The sequence below is a fragment of the Lissotriton vulgaris genome, chromosome 3_1 (genome assembly GCF_964263255.1).
Source record: "Lissotriton vulgaris chromosome 3_1, aLisVul1.2, whole genome shotgun sequence".
NCBI lineage: Eukaryota > Metazoa > Chordata > Amphibia > Caudata > Salamandridae > Lissotriton > Lissotriton vulgaris.
The window spans coordinates 1,941,000,031-1,941,026,299 of record NC_141689.1 but is presented as its reverse complement, the minus strand read 5'-3'; the positions used below and the strand labels follow the sequence as shown (position 1 = coordinate 1,941,026,299).

The 26,269-nt window shown below is 45.9% G+C and overlaps 1 protein-coding gene across 2 annotated transcripts in view; it reads left to right on the top strand.

The window, feature by feature from the left end:
• The window catches only part of LOC147728656 (kynurenine/alpha-aminoadipate aminotransferase, mitochondrial-like), a 486,130-nt gene that overhangs the window by 323,695 nt on the left and 136,166 nt on the right, over positions 1–26,269 (top strand). For both annotated transcript variants that reach the window (XM_086962430.1, XM_086962432.1), the window contains exon 8: positions 8,182–8,264. In XM_086962430.1, the coding sequence (XP_086818556.1) occupies positions 8,182–8,264 (83 nt within the window). The remainder of the gene's footprint in view (positions 1–8,181; positions 8,265–26,269) is intronic.

Below are 26,269 nucleotides of genomic sequence, written 5' to 3'. Positions count from 1 at the left end.
ACCTGCTCAACATACTCACCTGGGCCCATAATATCTATATATTAAAGAGATAAACCTACACACTCTATTCAATTGGGGTTTTTTACCTTTTGCATTTTTTAATCCATTTATCTTACCAATCCAAGTCACCGATACCTAAAGTCCTAAAGGATCAATGGAGTTAGAGGGAAATAGATAGCAATAATAACATTTAATATTTAATAAATAACCACAAACTCAGGAAAAGTTTTAAAATCTTTATCTAAGTAAAATCTTTTGAAAAACTTATGAACATGAAAAACTCCAGAAAAATTCCTATTTTGTTTAGACTATTGCAGAATTTAAAACATAGGAATTTCAGAATGATTTGGAGAGAAAATGTCGTTAAGCATTTAAACAGAGGGTGGGTAAGAGAAAAGGGAAAACAGTACAATGACAAACCCACACTTAATAGTTATCCATTTCGGTGTGATGACCAACCCTGGTCATAGGCCGAGTCAAAGAAAATAGAATCCCAAAGTTCAGATGCCAGCAGAAAAGAACAGGTGCAAGCCCGAATTAGGACAGGTTACGGACAAAATTGGATCAGGATAAGACCAAACAGGCTAAGACCAGCACCACAGTTAAAGTTCATAACTCCAGAGTTGTAAACCCTCTCTCTGCAGCTAACAGTCGAACCCCGATTGGGTCATCGATCTCCTCCCCAGAACCCCGATCAGCTATTCGGACAAGTCGGACAAACTAGCTAGCTAAACCTACCTTAGTTATACTATTTTTCAGGTCAGTGTACCATCCCCAAATGTTGCAAATATGTGAATCCCACACTTTTATTGGACATAAACGAGGAGTAGCCATCACACCATATTTTTTTAGAGGCAACATGTCAATCATGTATTCATGACATCCCCTTCCATAACTTTATCAACCCATGTTGTTTTTATTCCTTCTGGTAATGAAATGTATCAAATGTTTTATTTTAATAAACAATTTTATCAATTCAGCTTCCTCTGTCAAGGCAAGAAGTTCATTCTTCTCCGCCTTCTATGTCCGTCTTCGCCATGATTCAAGGCTACAGCTTCTGTGGCTTCAGGACATTTGTCGCACAGGCGCAGTTTCTCCAAAGATGGAGTTCAGCAAAGCGTTTAGGCCCATATAAAAATATATAAAAGAAACAGTTTTAGAGACACAGAATAAATGAATGCACTGTATACCATTTCTATCAACTCTAGTCCCATTATTTTATTTTAACTATTGCGTTAGATATTAAGCAAAAACAAACAGCTTAACAAAGCAGCGATGCAAGGTTCTTGCTAACCCTGGGCGGAGTTGGCGGAGTGGGGCTTCGCGGAGCTACGCGAAGTGGGCGAGAAACTACGCCCACCTCCGCACTCCGCGTAGCCCCACTCCGCAAACACCACTGGCCGCCAGCCCCGCCACCCGCCTCCCTCCCGCCCTCCCTAAATACTTTAAATTAAAGCAGTCAAATAATTTAAAACTCACTTACCTTGCCCTCCGCTGCCCGCCGCGTCCCCGGGGCTCGCTATCTTCCGTCTTCCGTCTTCTTTACTAATGCGCATGCGCGGGCGGCCGCGCATGCGCATTTCTCACGAGAAAATGCGCATGCGCGGCCGCCCGCGCATGCGCATTAATAAAGAAGACGGAAGACGGAAGATAGCAAGCCCCGGGGACGCGGCGGGCAAGGTAAGTGAGTTTTAAATTATTTGACTGCTTTAATTTAAAGTATTTAGGGAGGGCGGGAGGGAGGTGGGTGGCGGCCAGCTACGCTCCCTCTGCGGAGCGTGCGTAGTGCCGCCTGGCTCCGCCCGCTCCGCAAAATGCGGAGTAGGCGGCACTACGCACACTCCGTGCACGGAGCGTAGCTGGCCGCCCACCCCTAGTTCTTGCACATTAGGACACATAACAGCCATCTTAGTTCTATTGCGCAGAAGCAGAAGTTTTCCCTCCAAGCATATCACATGGGCATGACAGACGCATGCGGAGTAGAAAATCCCGCGTAGCAGCAGCCATTTTAGTGCAAGCGGATTATAGTTAGTAAAAGCACATTGACAAGCTTCCCTAATATGTCGTGTAATGCAATATTAATAAGACAAAACATGCTAGTTAGTACATTAATATTATTATGGAGAGTGTTGAGTACGAGCAAGTCACTTTACGTGTGAAACCTTGCTCCATCACCTGCAATGCAGGCACCATGGTGCAAAAGTACCTGCGTTGGCACATGGCAGGCAATTGTGCTCCTGCGCAGGGTAAAGCTCAAGGATACGTCATATTGACACATCCCTTTGCTTCTGAAGTAATTCAGCTTGGCACAGCCAAATGGCTTGCGGCACTGCGCTGTGTTACTTCCTTGTTAATATGGCCCATAGTTTACATTTTCGTCCCGGCCAAATATTCCATTATGCAAGACTACCTATGCCAAGATCAATACATGTGAACAAAAGATTTGTTTGCCTGAGCCTCCTTTAAAAAACAAAATTTGGTTTTGTCACCGCATGAATATGTGGAAATATGTAAATCAATGACTATTTCAAATGCTTTAGTTTTGCATCAGTGTTATATCACATTTTGTGTGCTGTATGCTGTCACCCTTCTCACAAGAGTGTCACAGAATGTACTATTATAAATTCCTCACACGTGTGCAGTGAGACACTGGGGTGCCTTCACTATTTTACCTCACATTTTCTTTGCTGTATAGGTTACTATTTTTTGTTTTATTTCTTCAATTAATTCCTTACAATTGTGAGGAATTCCCAGACCAGCCGACCGGTAGGGACTGAAATGTATTGGCTGTACAACCATTCATCGATTAATGGATACCTTCATGAAAAAAGATGATATCCACAAACATGTGCAATAAATTATTATCTACAATAACACTATATGGAATTTATACTTACCAATCTTTTGCACAACTGAATAACATTGTGTGACTTTAACTTGGGTGACAGCATCCTCACCAGAAATACTCCCCTCACTGTGGCCAAATAGTACTCTCGAACGATTGTGAATGCGCAATTTAATCATCATATTGTTGAAGTACAGGAGAAGGGGTGTTTTATGTGGCACAGAGTCAGGTAGGATGTTAGAACATTGGGCCTGATTATGATCGTGTTGGGACCGCCACCGTCAGGCCATCTGTGGTGGTCCCACCGCCATCTGACCCTGCAGGCCCGCCCACAGCATTAAAATGGCTAGCCGATGTAGGGATGGCTGAGAGACCAACTGCTACGCATCCAACGGGCTCGTCGGAGAGACTGCAATCCCTACAATAGTGGCGGTGCCTGCTCAGTCACCACCATAGGGATTACAATGTCCCTTTCCACCAGCCATTTAATGGCGGTTAACCCTGCATGAAAAGGCAGGCAGAAAATGCCATTGGGGCCCCCTATCAGACCTCTTTCCACCTGGACCTCTGGTATGGGGTCTAAGTGGCACCTATGGTGCCCACCTAAACATCCCTGCACCATGTGGTAGGCACTGCATGGGGCCTGTCCCACAGTGCAGGGATGTTCACAAACATGCCTGTTAGCAGTGAGGCTTGTTCTGCAGCCCTTTTTTTGCGGGCCGCAGCACAAGCCCCAGTGCTAAAAGGCATGTTTCCAACCTCCTCCACAACGGTCAGATCTTAACAACAAGATGGCAGTCGAACGCTCGTCCGACCGCCATCATGATCACCCCAGCTGATTTGGTTTGTAATTATTATTCTTTGCATGAAATATTTGAGCCTCTTCTCTTTTCACACTCAGACCAGGAACTTGAAGGAAATCATTTTATGAACGAATTAACAACCAGTATTAAAGCAGGATGATAACTTATAACTTTTCCCTGAACTGTTGGTCATGGTCAGGTGCACATGGAGATGATTGGTGTTTCTTCATAACAAAGGTGCTGGGGGCTTCATACCTGTCTTGTGGTTGCTTAGTCATCTACACGAAGATATTCAATAGGAAATGGTCTGGTGATGAATTGGACATTCATATTGGTATTCATTTCATTTACCCAAACCCCTATCCTCTGCTGGGAAATTCTTGGATCTGCCAATTTCCATGTGTCATCTTCCACCACTCATGCCTCCCCTTGAGTGAGATGTGCTTTTCTCCCAAGCTATACATGAAGGGCTTTGGGTCTAGGAGGTGTCCTTTTTTCCAGCAGGATGGTTTGGCAGTTGTGCACAGGTCTCTTCATTAACTTCAAGGTATGCCTGCCCTGTCACTGGCAGATGTAGCTCCCACCTGGTCCTGCCTACCTTTTGTCTTTCTGATAAGAATTGCCCTTAGCCCAGTGAGAGGGGAGCTGCCCCACAACTCGTTTTAAGTGACCTGGGAGGAGGGATTGCTTATTTGGAAAGCCACACCTCTGGGTGGGCATAGGGAGCTCTGAACAAGAGAGAAAGGTTCTGCCATGTTGGACTGTTCGCAGAGAATTGCAGTGTTTGATTGTTTTCTGCCAGGCAAGCTGGTGGTGCTGCAAAAGTGGGTTGGGTTGCCCGGGACCATTTTTCCTATTGATTAGAGAGGGGCCAGGAGCCACCCCACCCACAGGCTAGTGCCTCCCAAAAATGTGGCACCCATGGGTCCCTTCTTCAGAACACAGGACCTGTGGAAGACAGAAGAATGACTACACCTGCTGTTGAGACCTGTGAGGAGAACCCTAAGGGTAAGCGCTGCTACCATATGTACCCAGGACTAAGAAGTGGACTCCAAGGGTCAGTTGATTGACATGCTGTTAAGCTTCAGTGACACAAGAGCTGCAAGAAGTCCACCTTCCTGGAAGAGACTATCGGACCAGTTCCAACTGGACCTGCTCTAGACCCTGCTAACAGCTTGCCCTGGAGTGAGCCCTGACCAACAAACGCTGTTTCTGAGGTCCTGGAACCCGTTCTGGTATCAGAGTGTACTCTCCATGCCTAACCATAAAAGTGAGGACATGGGAACTTTTTGGCAACGTTTCTTCAAGTGAACAGAGGCTGGAATGGGGCCTACTAACCAGCAGATCCACAGAAGGAGCATCACTCGTGGGATTGACTTCTCACAGCTCCAACTAGATTCTTCCCTGGGAACGAGGTTGAAGCAGTATCCAAGGATATCAAACCCATTGCTGGCTCTACCCTGCAGCCTTGCTCAGCTGAGGGAATCTGGAGCTCCAGAGAAGCATCAAAAACTGTCTGGTGATGACTTCACTGGAAATGACACCGACTGGAGCCCAATTGACATTGAGGTCATGTTTTATGCAAATCAAGAATCTCTGCTCTGAGCCTTCCCGCCTTCATCAATAACTTTGTCAGAACGCCCGCCTATGTCTAGAACTGTTTCAAAGAAAGGAAGGTAAGTTCCTGTTTCAATGTGATGATTGACCATTGTAAGTCTTACCCTCTGAATTTGCCCCAGTCTAGCATGAGGAGTGGCCCACAGTTTGCACTTTGCACTTTTTGGTGCTATTTTTATTTAAAACTAAAAACATTCATATCTCCAGTTCCCTAAGATAATTTTTATTGTTTTGATGTCATGTTGTTAATTAAAGTATTCTCTATTTTTTATAAATTGAGTTGGGATGTTTGTTGTATTATGTTTTTGACTTTTTAGATGGTGTTGGTACTTCTAAATGCTTTACACATTTTCTTACGTTAAACCAGTCTACTGTGTGCCTTAGCTACCAGGACAGAGGGTGATCTCAGGTTAAAAATTGCTGAAATCTTTACTGGAAATAACAGTAGTAGTGCCATTAATACTGTGGGAGACTATAATTTACTCAAACTGATAGCCCCCTTCTCAAAGAAACCAGTGGCAGTCATGGGTTAGTACAGATGGAAAGAGAACTTTGTATATGTTGGTCAGCTTTGAAAATGCAAAGACTGAAAGTTAAAATTGTCAAAATCCATAATGTGGATGTAGCAGATGGCAAACTAATACAAGTGCACCTTATTATGGCTTTGGTTTCTATAAGAAATTAAGTAATTATTCACCCAGAGGGAGGACAACAAATCAATCCTGGCAGAGTAGCTGACCTAAAAATACCCCTGGTCTAACATTTTCTGACACTGAGAGAATTGACATAAAGGCCCCTCTATGAAAAGAGAGTCTTCAGGATAAGAAGACTAAAGAGCTGACTGTATTGATGGAATATTCTATTAGAATGTCTCTGACCAGGGTTAAAGGCAGGAAAATACTAATAATGTTACTCATTGTTGTAATCTTTAGAGGATGTAATGGGGAAGGATCCATATGTATAGATATAATATATATATATTTTTCCCCCACAAAAAATAAACAAAGGTTACAGGAACATTATAGTAAGGTTCAGAATTAACACACATAAAACCATAGAAACTCAGCAGTTATAGTTAAAGTTATGTCAAGAAACTATGACCCATGCCCTAAGGTAACTTTAAGTCGTGCCCCCGCAATGCAGTTTTCTCAGCAATAATTTTACAGCAAATGTTGCACACTTGCTACATTTATAAGACAAAAATGGAAATAAGTTCAATTAATAATAGTAAATGTTCTACTATTCTGTATTCTCACTTTTCTCAATAGAAAGGTTACCCCACTTGTGCGGCTGGATCTATCACCTGCAACAGGAAAGACCCCAGGGGCAATGTTGAAAGGGGAAAACATTAACATTTATACCTTGCAAATTGATCCATTTTGGCAATGTGGATGGGTTGTGCCCAGTCTATACCACTACCCAGGTAAACCTACAAACCAAGATATTTCTAAAACCTAGACACACAGGTAGTGCAGGGTGATGTGGCTTGTGACTCCTGTGATGCTTTCTTACCCAGTATGCCCCCCAAACCTAAAACATTGGCTAACATAAAAAAATTACTCACATTTCTGTAAGGGAAATTCCAGAATCTGTGGGGATCCACAGAATTCCGACCACCCAGTGTTCCTGCCTTTCTCCTGATCAAAATGATACCCCATGAGATGGGGTTTTATTTAGCTAATTATTTATTTCTTTTGAAGCTTTATTTGAAATCTGTCTTGGACTAGTTGTTAGTGTCTTCTGTTTGGGTAAAACAGTGGTGTCGATTTTTAACTGTATTTTTTCTTCTAGTGTTTTTGCACAATATGGGCCATATGTAGGTAGCTTAATACAGGTCGTAAACGGCCGAAAATCGGTAAATATGCCGTTACCGACTGGTATTAGGCTTTTTCTAATGTAGGTGGTTTGATTTTAGGATTCGGTAATTTACCGATTCAATAATTTAAGGATTCAGAAAATTTCCGAATCTTTAAAATACCGAATCAGTAAATTACCGAATCCTAAAATCCTATGTAGGGAGCACTCAAGTGAGTGCATTTTTGATTAAAGGATTCGTTATTTACCACCAACTACAAGTTGGTGGTAAATATCAAAAACCTTTAAAAAAAGCAATTTTGTGCTCTTTCAAAAGTGCCATGTGGCAGACATACATGCATTTAGGGCATGTATGTGTGCCACATGTGCACACATACACGATTCAGGGGTGCAACAGGGTGTTAATGTGACACCCTGCCACCCTTGAATATGTTCCCCCTATTACCGATTCGGTATTTACCGAATCAGTAATGGTGAATGGCTTACCATTCATTCCTACGGGCCTCCAGGCCCATAGGAATGAATGGGAATTACCGAATCGTAAATACTGAATCGGTAATACCGAATATTACCGATTCTGTAAAATGTACCAAATTTTTACCTACATACTATTTACCGATTCTTAAATACCGAATCGTTAAAATTCAGTATTTAAGAATCGGTAAATAGAGATGACCTACATATGGCCCTATGTTTCTATCATGATTTCGATTCATTATAAGTGTGCTTTCTGGCAATAATTGAACCTCAAATTTGCACACGCCATTTCACTACAACTGTGTATATAAATTTGCAGTCAAATAAGTAAAGATGTGTCGCTCTTTTGGTTATTGACTTGCTTTACAAACAGCTTTTCAGGAGAAGCCACATTTGTTCATACAGTGAACCCCAAGCAATGCTCATTGGTACAACGATTGTGTTGCAAGCTAAGAATAACAACATATGCATCCTTACCTGCTAAATATTCATCTGCATGGGGGTGGGTATAGGTTTTGATTATTAGTGCGAACAATTGCATATTGTATTATGAATGACAATGACATTCTACCTAATTATTATGCATACAATTAATTAATCAAAACTTCTCACATTCTTCTCTAGCCTTTGATGCCCTCATTTCTTTCCATGGATGTTGATGGTCGAGTTCTCAGAGCAGACTCAATGTCTAAAATTATATCTCCCGGGTACGTTCAATTTTTCAGCATTTCATGGCATTATGTGTGTTGAAAATTGACGCCAATCGAAATTGGTTCAGTTTAATGTTTTTTCTGTGAAATACAAATCATACCAGTTTTTAGGGTCACCTAATGAATGCACACTGCTACTTTATTCCATGCACTCTGTGTTTTTTAATTGTGGTGTTTACAAATAATATACAGGGGAGGGTCCTCCATAATGGAGGAGGAGCTTTGCCATACCCGTTAGAGTCCAGTCAAAGAAAAATAAAATGATAATGAAGCAATATCATTTTATTTTTCTTTGACAGGCTTTGACGTGCTTGGAGGGCGGGCTGGGCCATGACAGGCAGTTGGTGGCACTTAGAAGTGCTCATGTATGTTTGGCCGGCCGTCCTAGGCCGGCCAAACATACATGCACATTTCTATTTCTCCAACCCTGCTGTGAACTCAGCTGTGTTCACAGCTGGGTTGGAGAAATGCCTCAGGCTCACAATAAGTGTCTGAGCAGCAGAGCAGGCCGCTCAGACCAATCCAGACACTGCTCTCCCAGGAAAGCAGTGTCTGGATTGGCTGAGAAGGCTCTGCCACCACAAAGACTGCTGGGGGATCTCCAAGCCGGGAGGTGGCCTTCGGCGTCGGAGGCTGCTTGGGAAAAGGTAGGTTTTTCAAATTATTATTTGTCCTTCCTTCCTTCCTTCCACCCGCCCATCCTTCCCCTCCCTCCCCATCTTCGTGATGTGCCGGCCGCAACTGGTAATATATTTCTTACAGCATTAATAGCTATTTCACTGTGCTCAACACGTATTATAGTGAGTAAAAAAACTTGAATACCGTAAGCATATATAAAAACAATGGAATGGTGAGAGCTTCACTGAAGACTAAAAATCAACAGAAGGCAGACATTATGAATGCTGACACCTATAGCCTATGGTCAATCCGTTTATCTGTCTCTCTTCAATAAATGCGAAGCTGTGTAGAGGAGAGAGGGGGCCAGGCCATGGGGAGAGAAAAAGGTTATGAGGAGAGAAAAAAAGTGGCAGCCCTCCCTCCCCCTCCAGTTTTTTACAGTGGCATAGCCATAGGAGAACGAAGGGCTAAATTACCCCAGCCCTTGTCTCTCCATCTGCTTTACCATACAAGCATTGTCAAAGCCAATAAGTCTCCCCCAGCGCGACCTGTTGCCTTTGGAAAATGGCTCTTGGTGGGTAAGAGGGAAGGACGAACAAGGTCATCGCTGGTGGGAGGAGGGGAGAAAAAACAGGTACGGGATGGCAGATGGGAGGGTAAAAATAACTGGAAGGGGAGTCTATACCACCTGCATTTGACAAAGGTGTATAAGCAGGGACTCATTTACAGAAAGCTGCATGCACTACACCAACAATTCAAGGGGACGGAAAAAGTGTTCCAGCGCACAACGGGACTATCAAATCTCGAGTGCACTGTACTGAAACCAGCCCAATATTTTTGCTAGCTGAATTGCGGCCCTTCAGAGGCAGGCTGGTGAAAATCGAGGCAGTTGCGTGCCACAAAAACATTTATTGCAAGCAAGTTGGAAATAATGCGCAGACAGACTGGGGAAGCACGCACAGTGAATACTTGCTATGTCAGTGGCACTGTGTTCAGCCTGAAATCCATGGCAAAAAGAAGTAGATGCCTGCGACGGTTTCATGTTGTGACCTGGCTTGGCATCAAATAGCTCTCAGGTGTTTATAAGTGCATGAGGAGGGAAACGCTAAGTGCATTTCGGCACATCACCAGCGCCAAATTGAGGGGGTTTTGACACTTACCTGCATCATATATTACCTGCGCCATATAGTGAGCAGTGTGGTGTCATCCCTGTGACGCAACAGGTGCAACATAGGACTGCTCACTGGTGTAGGGGAATCTGGGTGAGACCCCAGTATTGTTGCAGTGTTGTGGTCCAGTGACCACGTGATGGAGGTAATAAAAGGGAGTCCTGCACTCGTGACGTCATTTGTCTACTGTGGCTGGACCTCTGGAACAGTACTCCAGCATATAGTCCAATTCATGCTGCTCAGCCTGGCTGATGATTATAGCACGCACCCCCAACGAATCCCGACCTTGTGTCTACCTCGCGACACAACATTGGCGACGAGGGTGGGGGGCTCAATACCACCTTTCTTCACTCCATGGCAGCTGCGGGTGCGACAAAAGCCCACGCGGTGCTCGTGCCACAGAGTACATCGGACACGTGTTTGCCCCAACTGCACTGCTCCAGCCATGGGGGCGTTAAAGGAGGCATAGTCCAGTGTGCTGGATCAACAATCAACACCACAAAGAAAGCATTGAGCACATGCACAACCATCTGGAACAGGTCAGTGGTGTCAGAAGTGGGCCGGCAGCTTTGAACCAGTTAAAACCCCCCAAAAAAACAGAAAACAGAAACATCTAACATCCCCTGTTTCTCAGTGCAGCGGGGTGCCTCCGTTTTTGCAGCTGCAATGCCAGGGCAACGGGTATCGGTGATGCTGTGGGACTTAGGGGCACAGTAATTGAGGGTGCACATGTCTGACTGCTTAAAACACCAAGACACACACCCTGCAGCCAACTTCCAAAGGGGGCGCAAGGTGCACAGAACGCACAGGATGGCCACCATACCGCCCATAGAGCCTTCCCTGGCGGAGGGCTCGCCTTCTGCTCAGGCTCCAAAATGGAAGGAATGAGTTGAGCGGCTAAATCTATTCTTTGAAGCAACCAAAGTGAGCAATGAACAGAAGAGAGCAATGCTACTGCATCTAGGAGGCAAAGACATCTATAGAATTGCCAAGTCACTAAATGAACCAGCCCCTAAAACAAGACAGCAGGACCTGTGAAAGCAGAGACATAAAAGATCAATAAACTGTGAACCGTGGCTAGGTTACACCTTGCGCAAACCAATATTACGTGGCAATATAATCAAGTTTCAAAGACAAATGCTCCAGGGAACAACAAGGCAACGGCTACCCACATCCCAAAGAAATCCTCTGTGATAGAGAAGTACAGAGGATAGACTATAAACAAAATATTGCTCCCGAGCAAAAAGAACTAATTAACAATCAAATTCAATCATATCAGTTAATCAGTCCAAGTAGACATCCAAATTTGAAGGTTCAAAATGATATTTCCTTTATTTTCTTATTTTCTTTATCACAAGTGCAGAAGTTTGAAGCAATGATTCTCAATGATGAATTGGTGTTGTTGACATCACCAAATGTAGCCAAGCAGCTGACACGTGTTTCATCTCGGGGAAAAATCACCCGAAGACTTCATCAGGGCATAAACAAATCTTTGATAGTATTGTCACCACATTCCAGGTATAACCTGTATGAGGTCCCATACAGTGTGGGTCTAAAAGATAGAAGATATTCCTTCCATATACAGCATTCTATGTTCTACCGTGAAGAATACTGTTCACGGTGATGATGATGGCGGGAGTACTCTCCGGGACCTGAACTAACTTGACCTCTTACTACTGGACCAAATTAATTGTCCTTCTCAAGATACTTGGCCTTATACTTGGCCCGCTATTGGAAATTTATAGCGGAACATGTAAGCCCAGGATATGCTGGTTGATGTACTTTGCGAGCAAGCCATCATATTAATGTGATAATGATGGTGTGAAGGAATAGACTTTAAGGAAACGGTTTTATAAAACGTTTGCCAAACAAGATTGTGGATGAGGAATTTAGGCGTTGAGCATATATTAGCAGTAGCTGCACAGATAGCTGATGCACGAAAAGAGAATCCTCATAAAAGTGAGAATCGTGTTTTTACAATACAGTGCTTTGAGAAAAGTGTGACCAATTTTCATTTTAATTGCTTATTTTTAACTCCATCGTAAGAAGACAAAATAGCATATTTCTCACAGATAAATATAAAGAAGGCTACATCTTCAATGTCTCCTAAACAAGAAGATTACCTGCCCCCTGAGCTATGGGAAAGATCATTTAAACAATCAAACCTAAATTAACAGTTTATGATACAATATGAGCCACCAAATCAAAAAATGGTTTGGTCCACATTCCTGAAGGATGGCTTTTTCATTATTTCTAAAGATGAAACAGTGCTGCAGGTGTGCATATTGAATCAGAATATCGAGGCATGTAAATAGCAAAGACAAAATATTGAATCAAAAATATCGAAAGGAAAATTGCTTGTGATCCCATTTGTAGGGAGTGCGGCCTGACACTGGAGGCAGGCGTTTTCCTATTAGACGTAGACGAGGGTTGATTTGCCACTGAACAGCACATCAGTTAAATATTCAGAGGAAGTGGTCATATAATATTGATATCTAGTTCAAGGTAAATGCCACAGCCTACTATCACTATAGAAACTATCACTTTTGACTTCAAGATGCAAAAAAGTACAAAATTGCGTTATTAAGAATCCATGTTGATAGAAGTGGGTAACAGGCGTTGTTATTGTCTCATGTGGAAACCCCTGCACGCATTTTTCCGATGTAAACATCCAAGTTTAATTACTGCAACTGGAACTCGCTGTAATCCATGTACCCTGCTACTGTTGTAAAGCGCTCTGATGCCTTATGTGCCATGTTCGCACTATATAAAATTGAAACAAACCTTGGCATTGCACCCAATTCCATCGGTTTGTATTCGTTTGGTTACTGGGTAAGACACAAACAATTACAGCGTCTGAAATTATTTCCAATATTTCACCCTTCACTTCTTAATCACCGAGGTGCATTTTGAGCCCTTCTACCCATCAATTTTTGCGCTGCAAACTGTGTCAATATCCTTTAGCTTTAGTGTAACAACAGTGCTCGGTATTGCTTTCGTAATTTTATCAGCTGTGGTACTAAGTTCATTTTGTATATCATCATATGCAAATGTTCTCCGATTAATGCAGGTGGCACAATTAGACGGTTTAGGGAGAATATTCAGGAACATGTCCGAGCTATTCGCAATACAATTGGCAAATATCCTCTTACTGTACACTACAATTCAGCACATGCCAAATATGATGACATCGTTCCGCTCCGGAAATTGTCAACATGCCACAACGTGGGGGCAATACAGTGGACTTATTACGCTAACAAGAGGCGAAATGGCTCATCAAACTTAGGGCTGTTGATTATGGCCTTAATGTTGACAGGGAGGTATATATTTTTTGGGCCACATGATACCAATTCTTGCCATCAGCTCGATATGCTTACGGTTGAGATGGGGACACCTTGCACTGTACAAGTAGATGTTTGTGACAGGTATCTTCTTTGTTATTTTCATTATAACTCAATCTCCATATGACTGTTATTGTTAAACTTGTGTAGAATTGTGGTTTTAATTTTTTTTATAATGAATATTTTTACAATCTGTCTCCATATACGTATTAGGGCTTATATGTAGCACTTTATGTATCACATATGTTTGCTTACTAACTCCCTTTTAAGATAAAAAATAATAACAGTTTATCCTTGGGCTACTGAGGGTCACCCACCTACACATGATCTTATCTTGGGGTTATATTGGTTGTGTATTTGTTTGTCTCTTTCAATTTAAGGAATAAACTTTGTAGCAGTGATTGGGTGCTGCCATCACTGGTTATGACTAATGGGTCTTGATTTTTATCCCGATTAATAGTTGCACTGTAATTTTTTAGAGGTATGCGATGTGCCTTAAGATGGTGCTGTATATCTGCATTTGGCTGATTTTAGCCTATTTTCTGGTTTGGTTTGTCCTTTTTTATTTTTTTTTTGTTTGGTATTGTATTGATTAAATGTGTGTCCTTGAAAGCAACCGCTCAATCATTTTTGATTTTGCTCGTACTATTCCCGGATGCAAGTTGTGACATTGGAGTGAGTATATATTTTTGATAACATCTGGGGCCCTATTAGGCATAGGGTGCACTTTCCCATGTTGTGCCTGGCGCACCTTAAAAAAGGTGCACCGGGTGCAAACAGGGAAAGTGCGCCCTATTACATAGAATGTGCTGCCCCCGGGGAAGCCGCTAACTCGTGCTGCCCTGGCAGGTGCAGTGAGTGACTGCACACGCCTGCAAGGGCATGTCTGAGGGCTCCATAGGACCGCTTTCGCCCCCTCCAGAGGCCTCCTGTAAGTGGGAACACCATTTAGGTGGTGCACTGTCAGTGCAGTCCCTGACAGCTTCTTTGCATTTGAGGCAAAGGGATTCCCAAATTTGTATGGGAACGTGTCCCCATACAAATGAGGGAATGCCCTCTTGAAAAAGTGCTGGCACTATGTGTGCACCAGTGCTTTCAGTATTACTGAAGGGACCACACAAGCATCTGATGCCCCTTCTGTAATATCAAAGTGTAATGGGGCGTGAAAAGTTGGTCCAAACACCCGTTGCGCTCCGGGGGTGCTTTGTGTAATATGGCACCTGGTGTGATGAATTTTCTTTGGCTTCATGATAATTGATCTCAACTTAGTATCTTGAAGGTTTATGGCAAAAAAGTAACTGCATATATTGCCAAAGGGCTGATTCTCAATATTTTCTAATATGGTGGCAATAGTGTTCATGTAACCTTGGCGTATATTCTTGTTTGCTTTGTTCTTTTTTGTTGTCTGGCGCTGCATGGTTTAAAAGCGTGTCTCGGATAATAGCTTTTCAACTATTTTTGATTTGCACCAAATGTTTCCCGGGTGTAGATTGTGGGAGCAGGGTTGACTATTTACTGATAATAGTCTGGCATGACTGTATATATTTCTTTACTTTGTTACAACTATTTTGTTTCTACATCCTTCCTGAGATGTGTGCTGCTTCAATATTTCCCCTTATAACTGATTCGGTGAAAGTTAGAGTGTTTTTTTACTTCTATGGATATTCGTAAATCTCACACCAAGCACTGTGTGTATTGTGCTGCTGGGGTGATAAGACATAGGCAACATAGCAATAACTGCTATTCCCACACTGGTTGCTGTTATACGGATGAGCGGAAATTAGCATGATGTTTGGATCTAAATTGTATGCTTAAATGGTCAGATTAGGTCCCAGTCTCACTGCACTTTATTGGGTAATACGATATGACCGCATGTGGTCAAGCAATGTTCGTTCTTTTTGTTTTGGTTATTGAGTTCTATGAGCGATTAACTCTGACTTTAACTGTGTGATGATTTCAAGGGATATAACCTTATTTCATGTTTAAATTAATGGACTTTGATTGATACATAGTAAGTTATATTTTTTTACATATCCAGTGGGTCTCTTGACAGTACTGCACTTAGCAGTGTGATTTATCTTACAGGTGCAGGGATTCTGCTCTAGAACAGAACTGTTCTTGAGCCCACAGAAAATCAGTATTGTAGGGACTGAGTCACTGTGCCACCTCAGTGTCTATGATTCAGAGTCCGACTGGCTATAGTGAATCACTTGCCCTCCTAACCTTACCAGAGAAACAAGTAAACTGGCACCCCAGAACACAACACTCTCGACCCTCACACAGATCTGGTAAAAGGACACACCCTTTCCCTCTTTCACTTGTACTCCCCCACAATAAGATAACCAGGAGACACAAAGGGAATTTAGAATATTTATTCAAACTATCGTGCTCTGAAATTCAGTATACATGGCACATTTAGAAAACAAATGCCTAATAAAAATGTTGTTAGCATGGTTAATAATCTGTATACCATGAAAAGCCATGTAATTTTATAGGACAGAGTGTCCTAAATCCTCTCCCCTGCTACTAAAGCAAAATGATTGTATATGAAAGATCTCTGGGATTACTGGCAGACCCAGTACTATAGCATACACAAATGGACGCTCTACATCTTGGCAGACTCGGTGCTCATGTCTCGGAACTCTCCATGTGTCTATTTTTGGCTCATCTGCTCATCTATATGATAGGACATATGTGTACATAAACAACTGCTGCATTCTTGTTTTATGTCTAGGTGCTATAGTGCCTGGCCAGAAAGAATAATAAGGGACATTGGGCCCGATGTAGGTAAATCCCATTTACCGATTTTGAAATACCAAATTTTACCGATTCGGTATTTCAAAATCGGTAAATGGGATGTAGGTCCCAACATCTGGAATCGTTACCGATTCCTTTCAAATTCGGTAATTACTGATTCGGTAAATTCCGAATCGGTATTTGCTATTGAATCCTATGGGCCTTTGAAGTCCATAGGATTAAAGTCAAATACCGAATCGGTATTTACCGAATCGGTAAATACCGAATTTGGCACGGGGGCAGGGGGTGTCACTTTGACACCCTCTAGCACCCCCAAAACGGGCATGTGTGCAATGTGGCACACAGACATGCCCTAAGGGCACGTCTGTCTGTCACATGGCACATGTGTACATGCGCAGATGTGCATGTACACAGGAATCGGTATTTTACCATGGATTTGTATTCCATGGTAAAATACCGATTCTGTAAGCCATGTGCTGATGGAACATTGGCTACCTACATTGCATTTTCGGTAATTTTACCGAATCGTTATCATTACCGAATCGGTAAATATTACCGATTCGGTAAATTTACCGATTCGGTAATGATAACGATTCAGTAAAATTACCGAAAATGTGCCCCTACATCTCGATAGCCCTTTACCGATCGGAAACGGCCGAAAATCGGTATTTTCGGCCGATTCCGTTCGGTAAAGGGCTACCTACATCGGGCCCATTGTTGTTTGACCTTTTCTATGCTGTTCAGACTAAATCCCAGGAAAAGAACAGAACGCTAAAACATATGCAGGTTCAGTGTGAAAGTACAATGTGGCAAAAAAGCAAACGTGTTTATATAATAACATGTATAAAGAAAAATAAGTCCTACAACATGCACAGCTAGGCTAAAATAAGGAAAACTGCAATTAGCCATGCAGGAAACATTGCCACTATGCATCACATTGATGCCGCTAATTTTAAGCCTTCATTTTTCATTTATTGTATGTTGCTCTTTACAGTTGGTGGGATATTATGTTATCTTTTTTAGTGTAATTGCGAGCACTGCTTAGTTTTGAACTAAAAGAGGATTTTTATGAACATTTGTTTAACCCCATGGCTGCTAGGCGTTTTCCCGTCCTGCGCTGGGTTTTATTGTTTTATATTGTTTTATGACGAGCTGGCCTTGTCATCCGCGCACGGCAGGTAAGCGCCATGACGAGGCCAGCTCGTCATTAGCCTCGAAGGGGTTAACATAAAAATTCCTACTTTGCTGTGTGAATATTTCTTTTGGGGTATACTTAATGACAGAGGTTTTCGGTATTCTAGAAGGTAATGCCTTATTTTTGTCTGGTTTTATTTCTATTAGTTGATGGTGACTTACTTTAATATAAAATGTTGATTTTTTTCTTACTCTTCACTGATGGCGCTTGCACATTTCTTGTTTACACTTCTCACATTGGTGGTCTTGCGGTTATTGATTATGGTTTAAAATCAACTTTTCATTTTTTATATTTTACTCATTGGTGTTTTTTCACGAGGGTCAAGCTAGTCTGCCCAACTTATTTTTTAGGTGTTTTTATTTTTGAGTTTCATTATTTTGTGTTCACGACATGAAATATGTGTCTTCATGCTTTTACAGCCCTGATGAAGTCTTGGATAAGACAGAGCATGTGTTGGCTGTGTTTGGACTAAATAATATATTGAAATCTTCCATATTCATGCAATGTGAAAATACTGAAAATCTCATAGTTATTTCTATTTTTAATAATCTTATATTATGCATGGTATGAGCAGGGTAAATTAACTAATGTAAATAAAAAAGTGTTTATAATACAATCACTGACTACAGATTTTGATAACTTTAAAATCATTCTTCCTATGATGTGCTCAATCAATCAATCAATCAAAAGCATTTATATAGCGCACTACTCACCCAGAGGGTCTCAAGGTGCTAGGGGAGGGGGGTCCGCTACTGCTCGAACAGCCAGGTCTTGAGTTGCTTCCTGAAGGCGAGGTGGTCCTGGGTCAGGCGGAGGTGGGTTGGGATGAAGTTCCATGTCTTGGCGGCGAGGTAGGAGAAGGACCGTCCCTCTGTGGTCGCTCTTCGGATGCGGGGGACGGCGGCGAGGGCGTGGCCGGTCGATCGAAGCTGGCATTTGGGAGCGTAGAAGTTGAGGCGGCTGTTGAGGTATCCTAGGCCTTGGTTGTGTAGGGCTTTGTGGGCGTGGGTGAGGAGACGGAAGGTGATTCTCTTGTTGACCGGGAGCCAGTGCAGGTCTCTCAGGTGTCCGGAGATGTGGCTGCGACGGGGGATGTCCAGGATGAGCCGTGCTGAGGCGTTCTGGATCCGCTGGAGTCTCTTCTGGAGTTTGGCGGTGGTTCCGGCGTAGAGGGAGTTGCCGTAGTCCAGACGGCTGGTGACGAGGGCCTGGGTGACCGTCGTCCTGGTCTCGGTGGGGATCCACCGGAAGATCTTACGTAGCATGCGCAGGATGTTGAAGCACGACGAGGAGACGGCGTTGACTTGTCTGGTCATGGAGAGGGAGGAGTCCAGGATGAAGCCCAGGTTGCGTGCGTGGTCTGTTGGTTTGGGTGCGCTGCCTAGGGCGGGGGGCCACCAGGAGTCGTCCCAGGCGGAGGGTGAGGATCCCAGGATGAGGACTTCCGTCTTGTCCGAGTTCAGTTTCAGGCGGCTGTTCTTCATCCATTCGGCTACCTCTTTCATCCCTTCGTGGAGGATGGCTCTGGCGGTGACGGGGTCGTTGGTGAGGGAGAGGATCAGCTGGGTGTCGTCGGCGTAGGAGATGATGTTGAGGTTGTGCTGGCGTGCGATGTCTGCGAGTGGGCTCATGTAGACGTTGAAGAGGGTTGGACTGAGCGAGGAGCCTTGAGGAACGCCGCAGATGACTTCGGTGGCTTCAGATCTGAACGGGGGGAGGCGAACTCTCTGTGTCCTTCCGGCGAGGAAGGAGATGATCCACTCCAGTGCCTTCTCCTGGATTCCGACGTTGCTGAGTCGCTGCACTAGTGTACGGTGGCATACAGTGTCGAAGGCCGCGGAGAGGTCTAGGAGGATGAGGGCTGCTGTTTCTCTGTTGTCGAGCAGAGCTCGGATGTCATCGGTGGCTGCGATCAGGGCGGTCTCGGTGCTGTGGTTGGCCCGGAAGCCAGACTGCGAGAGGTCGAGGGATCCGTTCGTCTCGAGGAAGGCGGCCAGCTGCTTGTTGATGGTCTTCTCGATGACTTTTGCAGGGAACGGGAGCAGCGAGATGCGGCGGTAGTTCTTGAGGTCGGTGGGGTCGGCTGATGGCTTCTTTAGTAGAGCGCTGAGTTCGGCGTGCTTCCAGCTCTCCGGGAAGGTAGCGGTGTCGAAGGAGGTGTTGATGATTTCCCGCAGGTGGGGTGCGATGACAGCGTCGGCCTTGTTGAAGACTCAAGGCAAGTGTATAATCCTCTAGCTTTTGGATTAACCCTAATTCTTCATGGATGATAGGTTACACCTTCTGTAGCTATTGTTGGTTTTAACCCTTTCGATGCTGATGACGAGCTCAGCTCGTCATCACCCACGGGTGTCGTGTGCTGATGACGAGCTCAGCTCGTCATGGTGCCAGCAAAATGGCAATTTGCAGCACAGCGCAAAAATCCCCACAGCAGCCATGTGGTTAAAAGATTGTTACAATGTAATGAGGTAGTTAAGCAAAGCTGCAGTCAATGCTGTGTAGCCTTAAAACCAATAGGTCAGATTTCATTGACGTGCCCAAAATTATTGCATTAAAGTATGACGCATTTTTCCTTCTCAATAGGTTGCAGCACTGGGAAGGGGTGCCCCCTCTCCCCGTATTTATTTGCCTTAGCTATGGAACTGCAAGCCTCATGGGTTTGAATCGACACAAGTCTCTGGCCATTCGTGGTGGCTTGGATATGGGCACCTGGACAGCGGAAGTAACATTGGTCATCACTGGACTGAAATACCTTTGGGTTTACAACTCGGAAATCAATGGGTGTCGTGGAATAAAAAGATCACCCCCATCTGGATGCGCACTCAGACGGAGATGGAGCCTTGGGCGTTTATGTCCCTTTCTATACTGGGTAGATCAGCCATATTCAAAATGGTGTCTCTCCCTCGCCTTCTCTACCAACTGCAGAACCACCCTTTTCAGATAGAAATCTCCTGGTTCCGGCAGTTTAACTCCAGGTTGAGCCGCTTTCTGTGGCATGATCGGACGGCTGGAGTGCCACTTAAAACATACTTTCAATCAACCTATTGTGGAAGTATAGCGACTCCTGATATTCATGCTGCATCCCACCCCATGGTTCTGAACAACTGGTGGTATGGGATTAGCAATGACCCGGTCTAACGGGTAGAGAGATGGCTTATGGGGAATGTATTGCCCCACAAACTACCATACATGCCGAAAGAGCTGCAGAAGTGGAGAAGTGTGGCTCAACGGTTAGAGGAGGCAGACCCTGATGCAGAGGTCAGACCTGGGACCATGGTTCAATTCCCGACGGGCAGGGCCTTGAGCTCATAATGTCCACAGACTTGATAATTCTCGCCTCGGTGCCTACTCGAATCGTGGGTTCACACTCTGCAACTCTGGGCAATAGCTTGCTTAATCTCCACTATGGCCCCACCGTGATGGGATGCCTGGTCTTCACCTTGGGGATGCCCAGTAGGGGCAATCTCGCAAGGAAAAGACCAGGACGGGTTCCAAAAGCAAGCGCCTTGAGACCTTATGGTGATAAGGCGCTATACAAGAGCGTATGATTACGATTAAGAAGTTACCACCTGCTACACTTGTGGTTTTCGGTGCGTGGATAGTCACACTGCGCAAGATGGGGCAGTGGAGGTGGTTGACACAGAAGACCCCCTTTGGCAGAGCGGCCTTATACTACAAGTGTCCGCACTAGTAGGGTTCAAACAATGGGACGCTATAAGTATATCCATGCTGGGGAATGTGATGCATGGCACCACAATGAGATCCTTTCAGGAGCTCTGACATGAATATGTCATGCTGCACACACAATTTTATAAATACTTGAAATTGAGACATGCCCTATCCCCATATATTACACACCTAGGATCGCTTCCGGAATCTAACCCTATTAGGCAAAGGTTTTAATGGGGGATTTAGGAGATCATAAAACCACAAATATCCTTTCCACAACTTTAGATTCACTTCGGGAAAAATGGCAGATAGACTTGGGTCCCCTAGATGATTGGACAGAGATGCACTGCAATTGCATCCTGTCTCAGACTTATCAAATTTAAGTATCTACATTGTGCCTACTTTACCAGAAACCAAATTTGGAGGGCAAGGCTGATACATTCCCCTATGTGCCTGCGATACAGCAGTGAGGAAGGTACACTTCTACATACAACCTGGGGTTGTGTCACATTGGGCAGGTTCTGGAGGTTGGGACATACCTCTCTCTCCTAAGCTTGTTCTTCTGCATATCACGGACAAGATTGGGGGTAATGTCTACAAAAGGCATTTATTGTTCTTGGGGTTCACTAGCAAAAAGGGATATAGCAAGGACATGGAAAGATCCGGCTCCGCCTAAAATGAGCACTTGGAGGGCAGCCCTCGACTGGTGTATGGGCTGAAACAGCCTATTTTTAAAGCACGGGGTGTCTGCAAAAGCACATTAAAATATAGAAGCGATGGGTGGATTTTAGCGGTCTCCTATTGGAACTGCCTCCACCACAACCTGCACAAGTTAAAACCATGTAGAGATATATCACAGGACAGTAATGTACTTACACCAGATATGATGTATATGGAGGGGCTTGATGGGCTTGACCAGTGTTTTGCTGTGTGGTTTAAGACACAGATGTTACAGATGTTAGGGACTATCGTTCACAGACCCGAATGGTTTCTTTTCTTGCTTTATAAATGTTATATAGTAGTCACTTGCTTAGAAACCGTTATACTGATTAATGTATACTTTCATTTCTTTATAATATGTATGATCAAATTAATTGATGACTCAATAAAAAAGAGTTTTGAAAAAAAAGTATGACACATTTGTGTCTTGTACCTAGTAACAGAACTTTCTGTGAAGCCAAGGCAAATAAAGACACAAGACTGGAGGGACATTAAAGAGAGCATACAGATCCATTATTAGCATATTGTGAACTGTGACACAAATGGCTTCCTCTCTTCATAAGGACTATGGTTTGCAAACAACTTTCCTCTAAGGTACCATGCATGTCTACAACAATACATTATATACCAAGATCAACATAAAGCAGCATGACGAACAAACATTTCTTTCACCTCATACTCAAAATGCTTTCTAAGTTTCTGGAACAATGCAATTATCCTGGACCCTAGTACGATTAACAACACAAAAGTAAACAAACATCTACAGTAACTGTCATCTTAGCATAGGGATGCCACTGGTACACACATCACCACCACTCTACCTATTGCTTAAACCACTCAAACCACCTTATGGACTCCAAGGCCAAAGCGGCTAACCTTTTAGATGGTTGATTCCAGCCAACCACAATGGTGCTACCATTGTACGCAGGCCATACAGAAGGGCACACACCTGGACATGAAACCTTATTGAGGGGCAGATTAACTAACATTTGGTGCAACACAATGCAGCTAAACCACTTGCTGCATAAAATGTAGACAGCAGGAATGTGTCATATTTACTTACATCTGAAAGAGACACGTTAGTGATAGATTCCTTACCTTAGAAAATCCCCAGGCGTCAGATTGGATCCGGAAATTTTTTGTGTAGCAGTACCCTTGCGCGTCGGTAGGCGTGGTCCGCGGCTCCGCGTCCGTCCGCGGCATAGTGGATCCCATGAGGATGTCGTCGGAGTACTTAGACGCCGCCTCCGCGTGCTGACAGCTAGCGCAGATCTGGAAAAAGTTGTACCCAAGTCACTTTTTGACTAACCTTTTGAGATCCTTTTTGATCCATTTTTCGAAGTCTATCGACTCCGACGGTGCCGGTAGGAATGCCCAGGTTCAAGCCCTGCGCCGACTGCAACCGACTGATGTCGGTTACCGACCCCCATCGCCGGTGCCTGCACTGTTTGGGCCTGGACCACGACGACAAGTCCTGCTCTGACTGCCGGGCCCTGACATCTAAGGCTAGGCGGGAGCAGTCCCGTAAGCGACTCGAGCTTCGGCAGTCTGCCCCACGCCGCTCGAGGTCCCGGTCCGAAAGGAGGTCGAGGGACCGGTCGCGGGGCCGGAGCCAACACAGTTCCGGGAGTCGTCATCGGTCTTCAGGCTCGAAGTCCTCAGGTAAGAGGCAAAGAAGTCGAAGAGGAACCATCGCTCCTCTGACTCCCCCTGACGCGCGCGCGACGCGGCCGGGGGTTCGGGCGACACCGCCCACGCGGCTCCGCTGGAGCCGCAGGTGTTGCAGCCTGCCCCACACCCGCCGGTCCCTGGGCAGGACGCGACGCCGGGGGAGATTGCTGACTTCCTCATGGCCATGAGGTTGCTCGCTCCTTCGTTGGGTTCCGCGGCGCCTTCGGGCCAAGCGGCTCCGACTGGGTCCCCACGCGGGCCGGGTGCTTCGGCACTGGCGCCGTCGGGTGCTTCAGCCCCGGCGCCATTGGCGACTTCGGTCCCGACACCGCAGGGCCCCACTGGGTCCGGTTCCGGATCCGGGTCGCCGCTGGTCGACCTCACGACCTCGCCAGCGTCGGCCCCAAGGGTGTCGCCCACGGCGCCGTCCCTGGATGAGGTCGTCCCTGGTCCTGCCCTCGATTCGGGTCCAGCGCCGGTGCGGCGCCGCTCGGCGCCGTATCCGACGCCGCTGGGAGATTTTTATTTCAATGTCTCGGCCCCATCTTTTGAGCCTGAGTACCAGGCAGTGGGTGATGAGGAGGATTGAGAGGCGTCTGAGGACCCTCTGGCACGTGAGTGTCAGTCTTCTGTGGACTGGACAGGAGAGCTTGGGGAGGCCAGTGGTCTGGACACTTCGCCCGACACTGGTTTTGTCTCCCCTCCTAGCATGGCTACGGAGGAGGGGGCTGCTTATAGCGTGGTGCTAATGAGGGCAGCCAAAGCCCTGGGCCTTGAGCTCCTCATCGCGGCCGTGAGGACTAACCTCCTCACTGAGGTCCTTACACCACAGTCAAGCTCGGCCGAGCCTCTGCTGCTGTTTAATGAGGCCTTGTCAGTCGTTCTTTTGGGCACTTGGTCCAGACCCGCCACAGGGCAGCCTGTGGATAGCAACGTGGCCAGACGCCACCGCCCGGCTCCGGGTGACTCTTGCTTTCTGTCTACCCACCCCAATCCTGAGAGCCTGGTTATTCAGGCCTCCAATTCCCAGACCGCATTCCCGTCGGCTCCCCCCGACCGGGATTCAAAGAGGTATGAGAATTACGGGAAGAAGATATTCTCCTCCTTAAGTTTGGGATTGCGGTCAGGTAATACCGCATGCCTCTTGGGCCGCTACACCCATTCTCTGTGGGACACGGTCGCGGCCGTGCTGCCAGAATGCCCGTTGGAGGTACGGGCTAAACTCGGCCAAGCCCTGGTGGAGGGCCAGGATGCAACACAGTATTCCATCCGGTGTGGGCTGGACACTACCGACTCGCTGGGAAGAGCGATGGCAACGACGGTGGCGATTCGTCGTCACGACTGGTTGAGGTCCGCCAATTTCTCGGCCGATGTCCAAAACACACTTATGGACATGCAGTTCGATGGCCGTCGCCTCTTTGATGGCAAGGCAGACCATGCGCCTGAGCACTTTAAGGACTCTAGGGCTACAGCCAAGTCCTTGGGCCTCTCGGCCCCGTGCCAGCAAACGGGTGCCTTTCGCTCCTTTCGTGGCCAAGGAAGGGGCGCCCCCACACGTGCTGCCAGCCACGCACCGCAGACTAACATCCAACGCGGTGGTGGAAGTGGAAACCGCCGTAGCGGTGGTCGGAGTCCACGGCGAGCCCAGTCCACACCTACCCCTGCAGCATCTGCCTCAAAACCCTCCTAGTCCGTGCTTTCAGGCCCATCTGACGCCGGTGGGGGGCAGGGTTTGCCATCACCACCACCACTGGCGCACTGTCACATCGGACCGGTGGGTGCTGCAAATTGTCTGAAGGGGCTACTTCCTCCCCTTCGAGGCGTCCCCTCGTGCCATGCCACCGCAGTGCCACCGCATGTCGAGGGAACACTGGACACTTCTGCAGGAGGAAGTTACGGCCCTCTAGGCCAAGGGGGGAGTGAAGTAGTGTGGCTCGCTGGTTAGAGGCGGCAGACCCGAGAGCAGAGGACGGCCCGGGACCAGGGTTCGATTCCCGGCGCGGCAGGTTTCTGGACCAGGGTCAGCGGACTCGATAATTCTCTCGCCTCGGTGCCCACTCTGATCAGCGATCACACTCGGCAACTCTGGGCATTAGCTTGCCTCATCTTCACTAACGGCCCCACCAGACCGCCGGGGATGCCTGGTCTCACCCTGGAGATACCCATTAAGGGAACATCTCTCAGGGAAACCAGGAAGGGTTTCGCAGTGGTCGAAGCGCCTTGGGACCCTACGGGTAAGTAGTGCGCTATATAAATGCCTATACATATACATACATACATCGAGCGCGTTCCTGGGCCAGAAGTAGGGTGTGGTTGTTGCTCCCACTACTATCTGGTACCCAAGAAGGGCAAAGGGGGACTACGCCCTATCTTGGACCTACGGAACGTCAACGGCTTCCTCCGGAAGGAGAAGTTCAAGATGCTGACATTGGCTCAGATCTTAGCTGCCCTAGACCCTGGAGACTGGATGGTAGCGCTGGACTTGCAGGACGCTTATTTTCAAATTCCCGTCCTGTCGGCCCACCGGCGTTACCTGCGGTTCACGGTAGGCCACAAGCACTTTCAGTTTACCGTGCTCCCCTTCGGCCTTACCAGTGCCCCACGGGTGTTCACGAAAGTGATGGTGGTGGTAGCAGCTCATCTGCGCAGGTTAGAGGTTTTAGTCTTCCCCTACCTCGACGACTGGTTGTTAAAGGCGGGCTCGCCCCAGACAGTCGTCAGCCACCTCCAGACTACGGCCAACCTCCTTCACCTGCTGCGGTTCTCCATCAATGTGCCGAAGTCACACCTGTGTCCCTCTCAGAAGCTCCTCTTCATCGGAGCGGTTCTAGACTTGGCGCAGTTTCGGGTTTATCCTCCCGA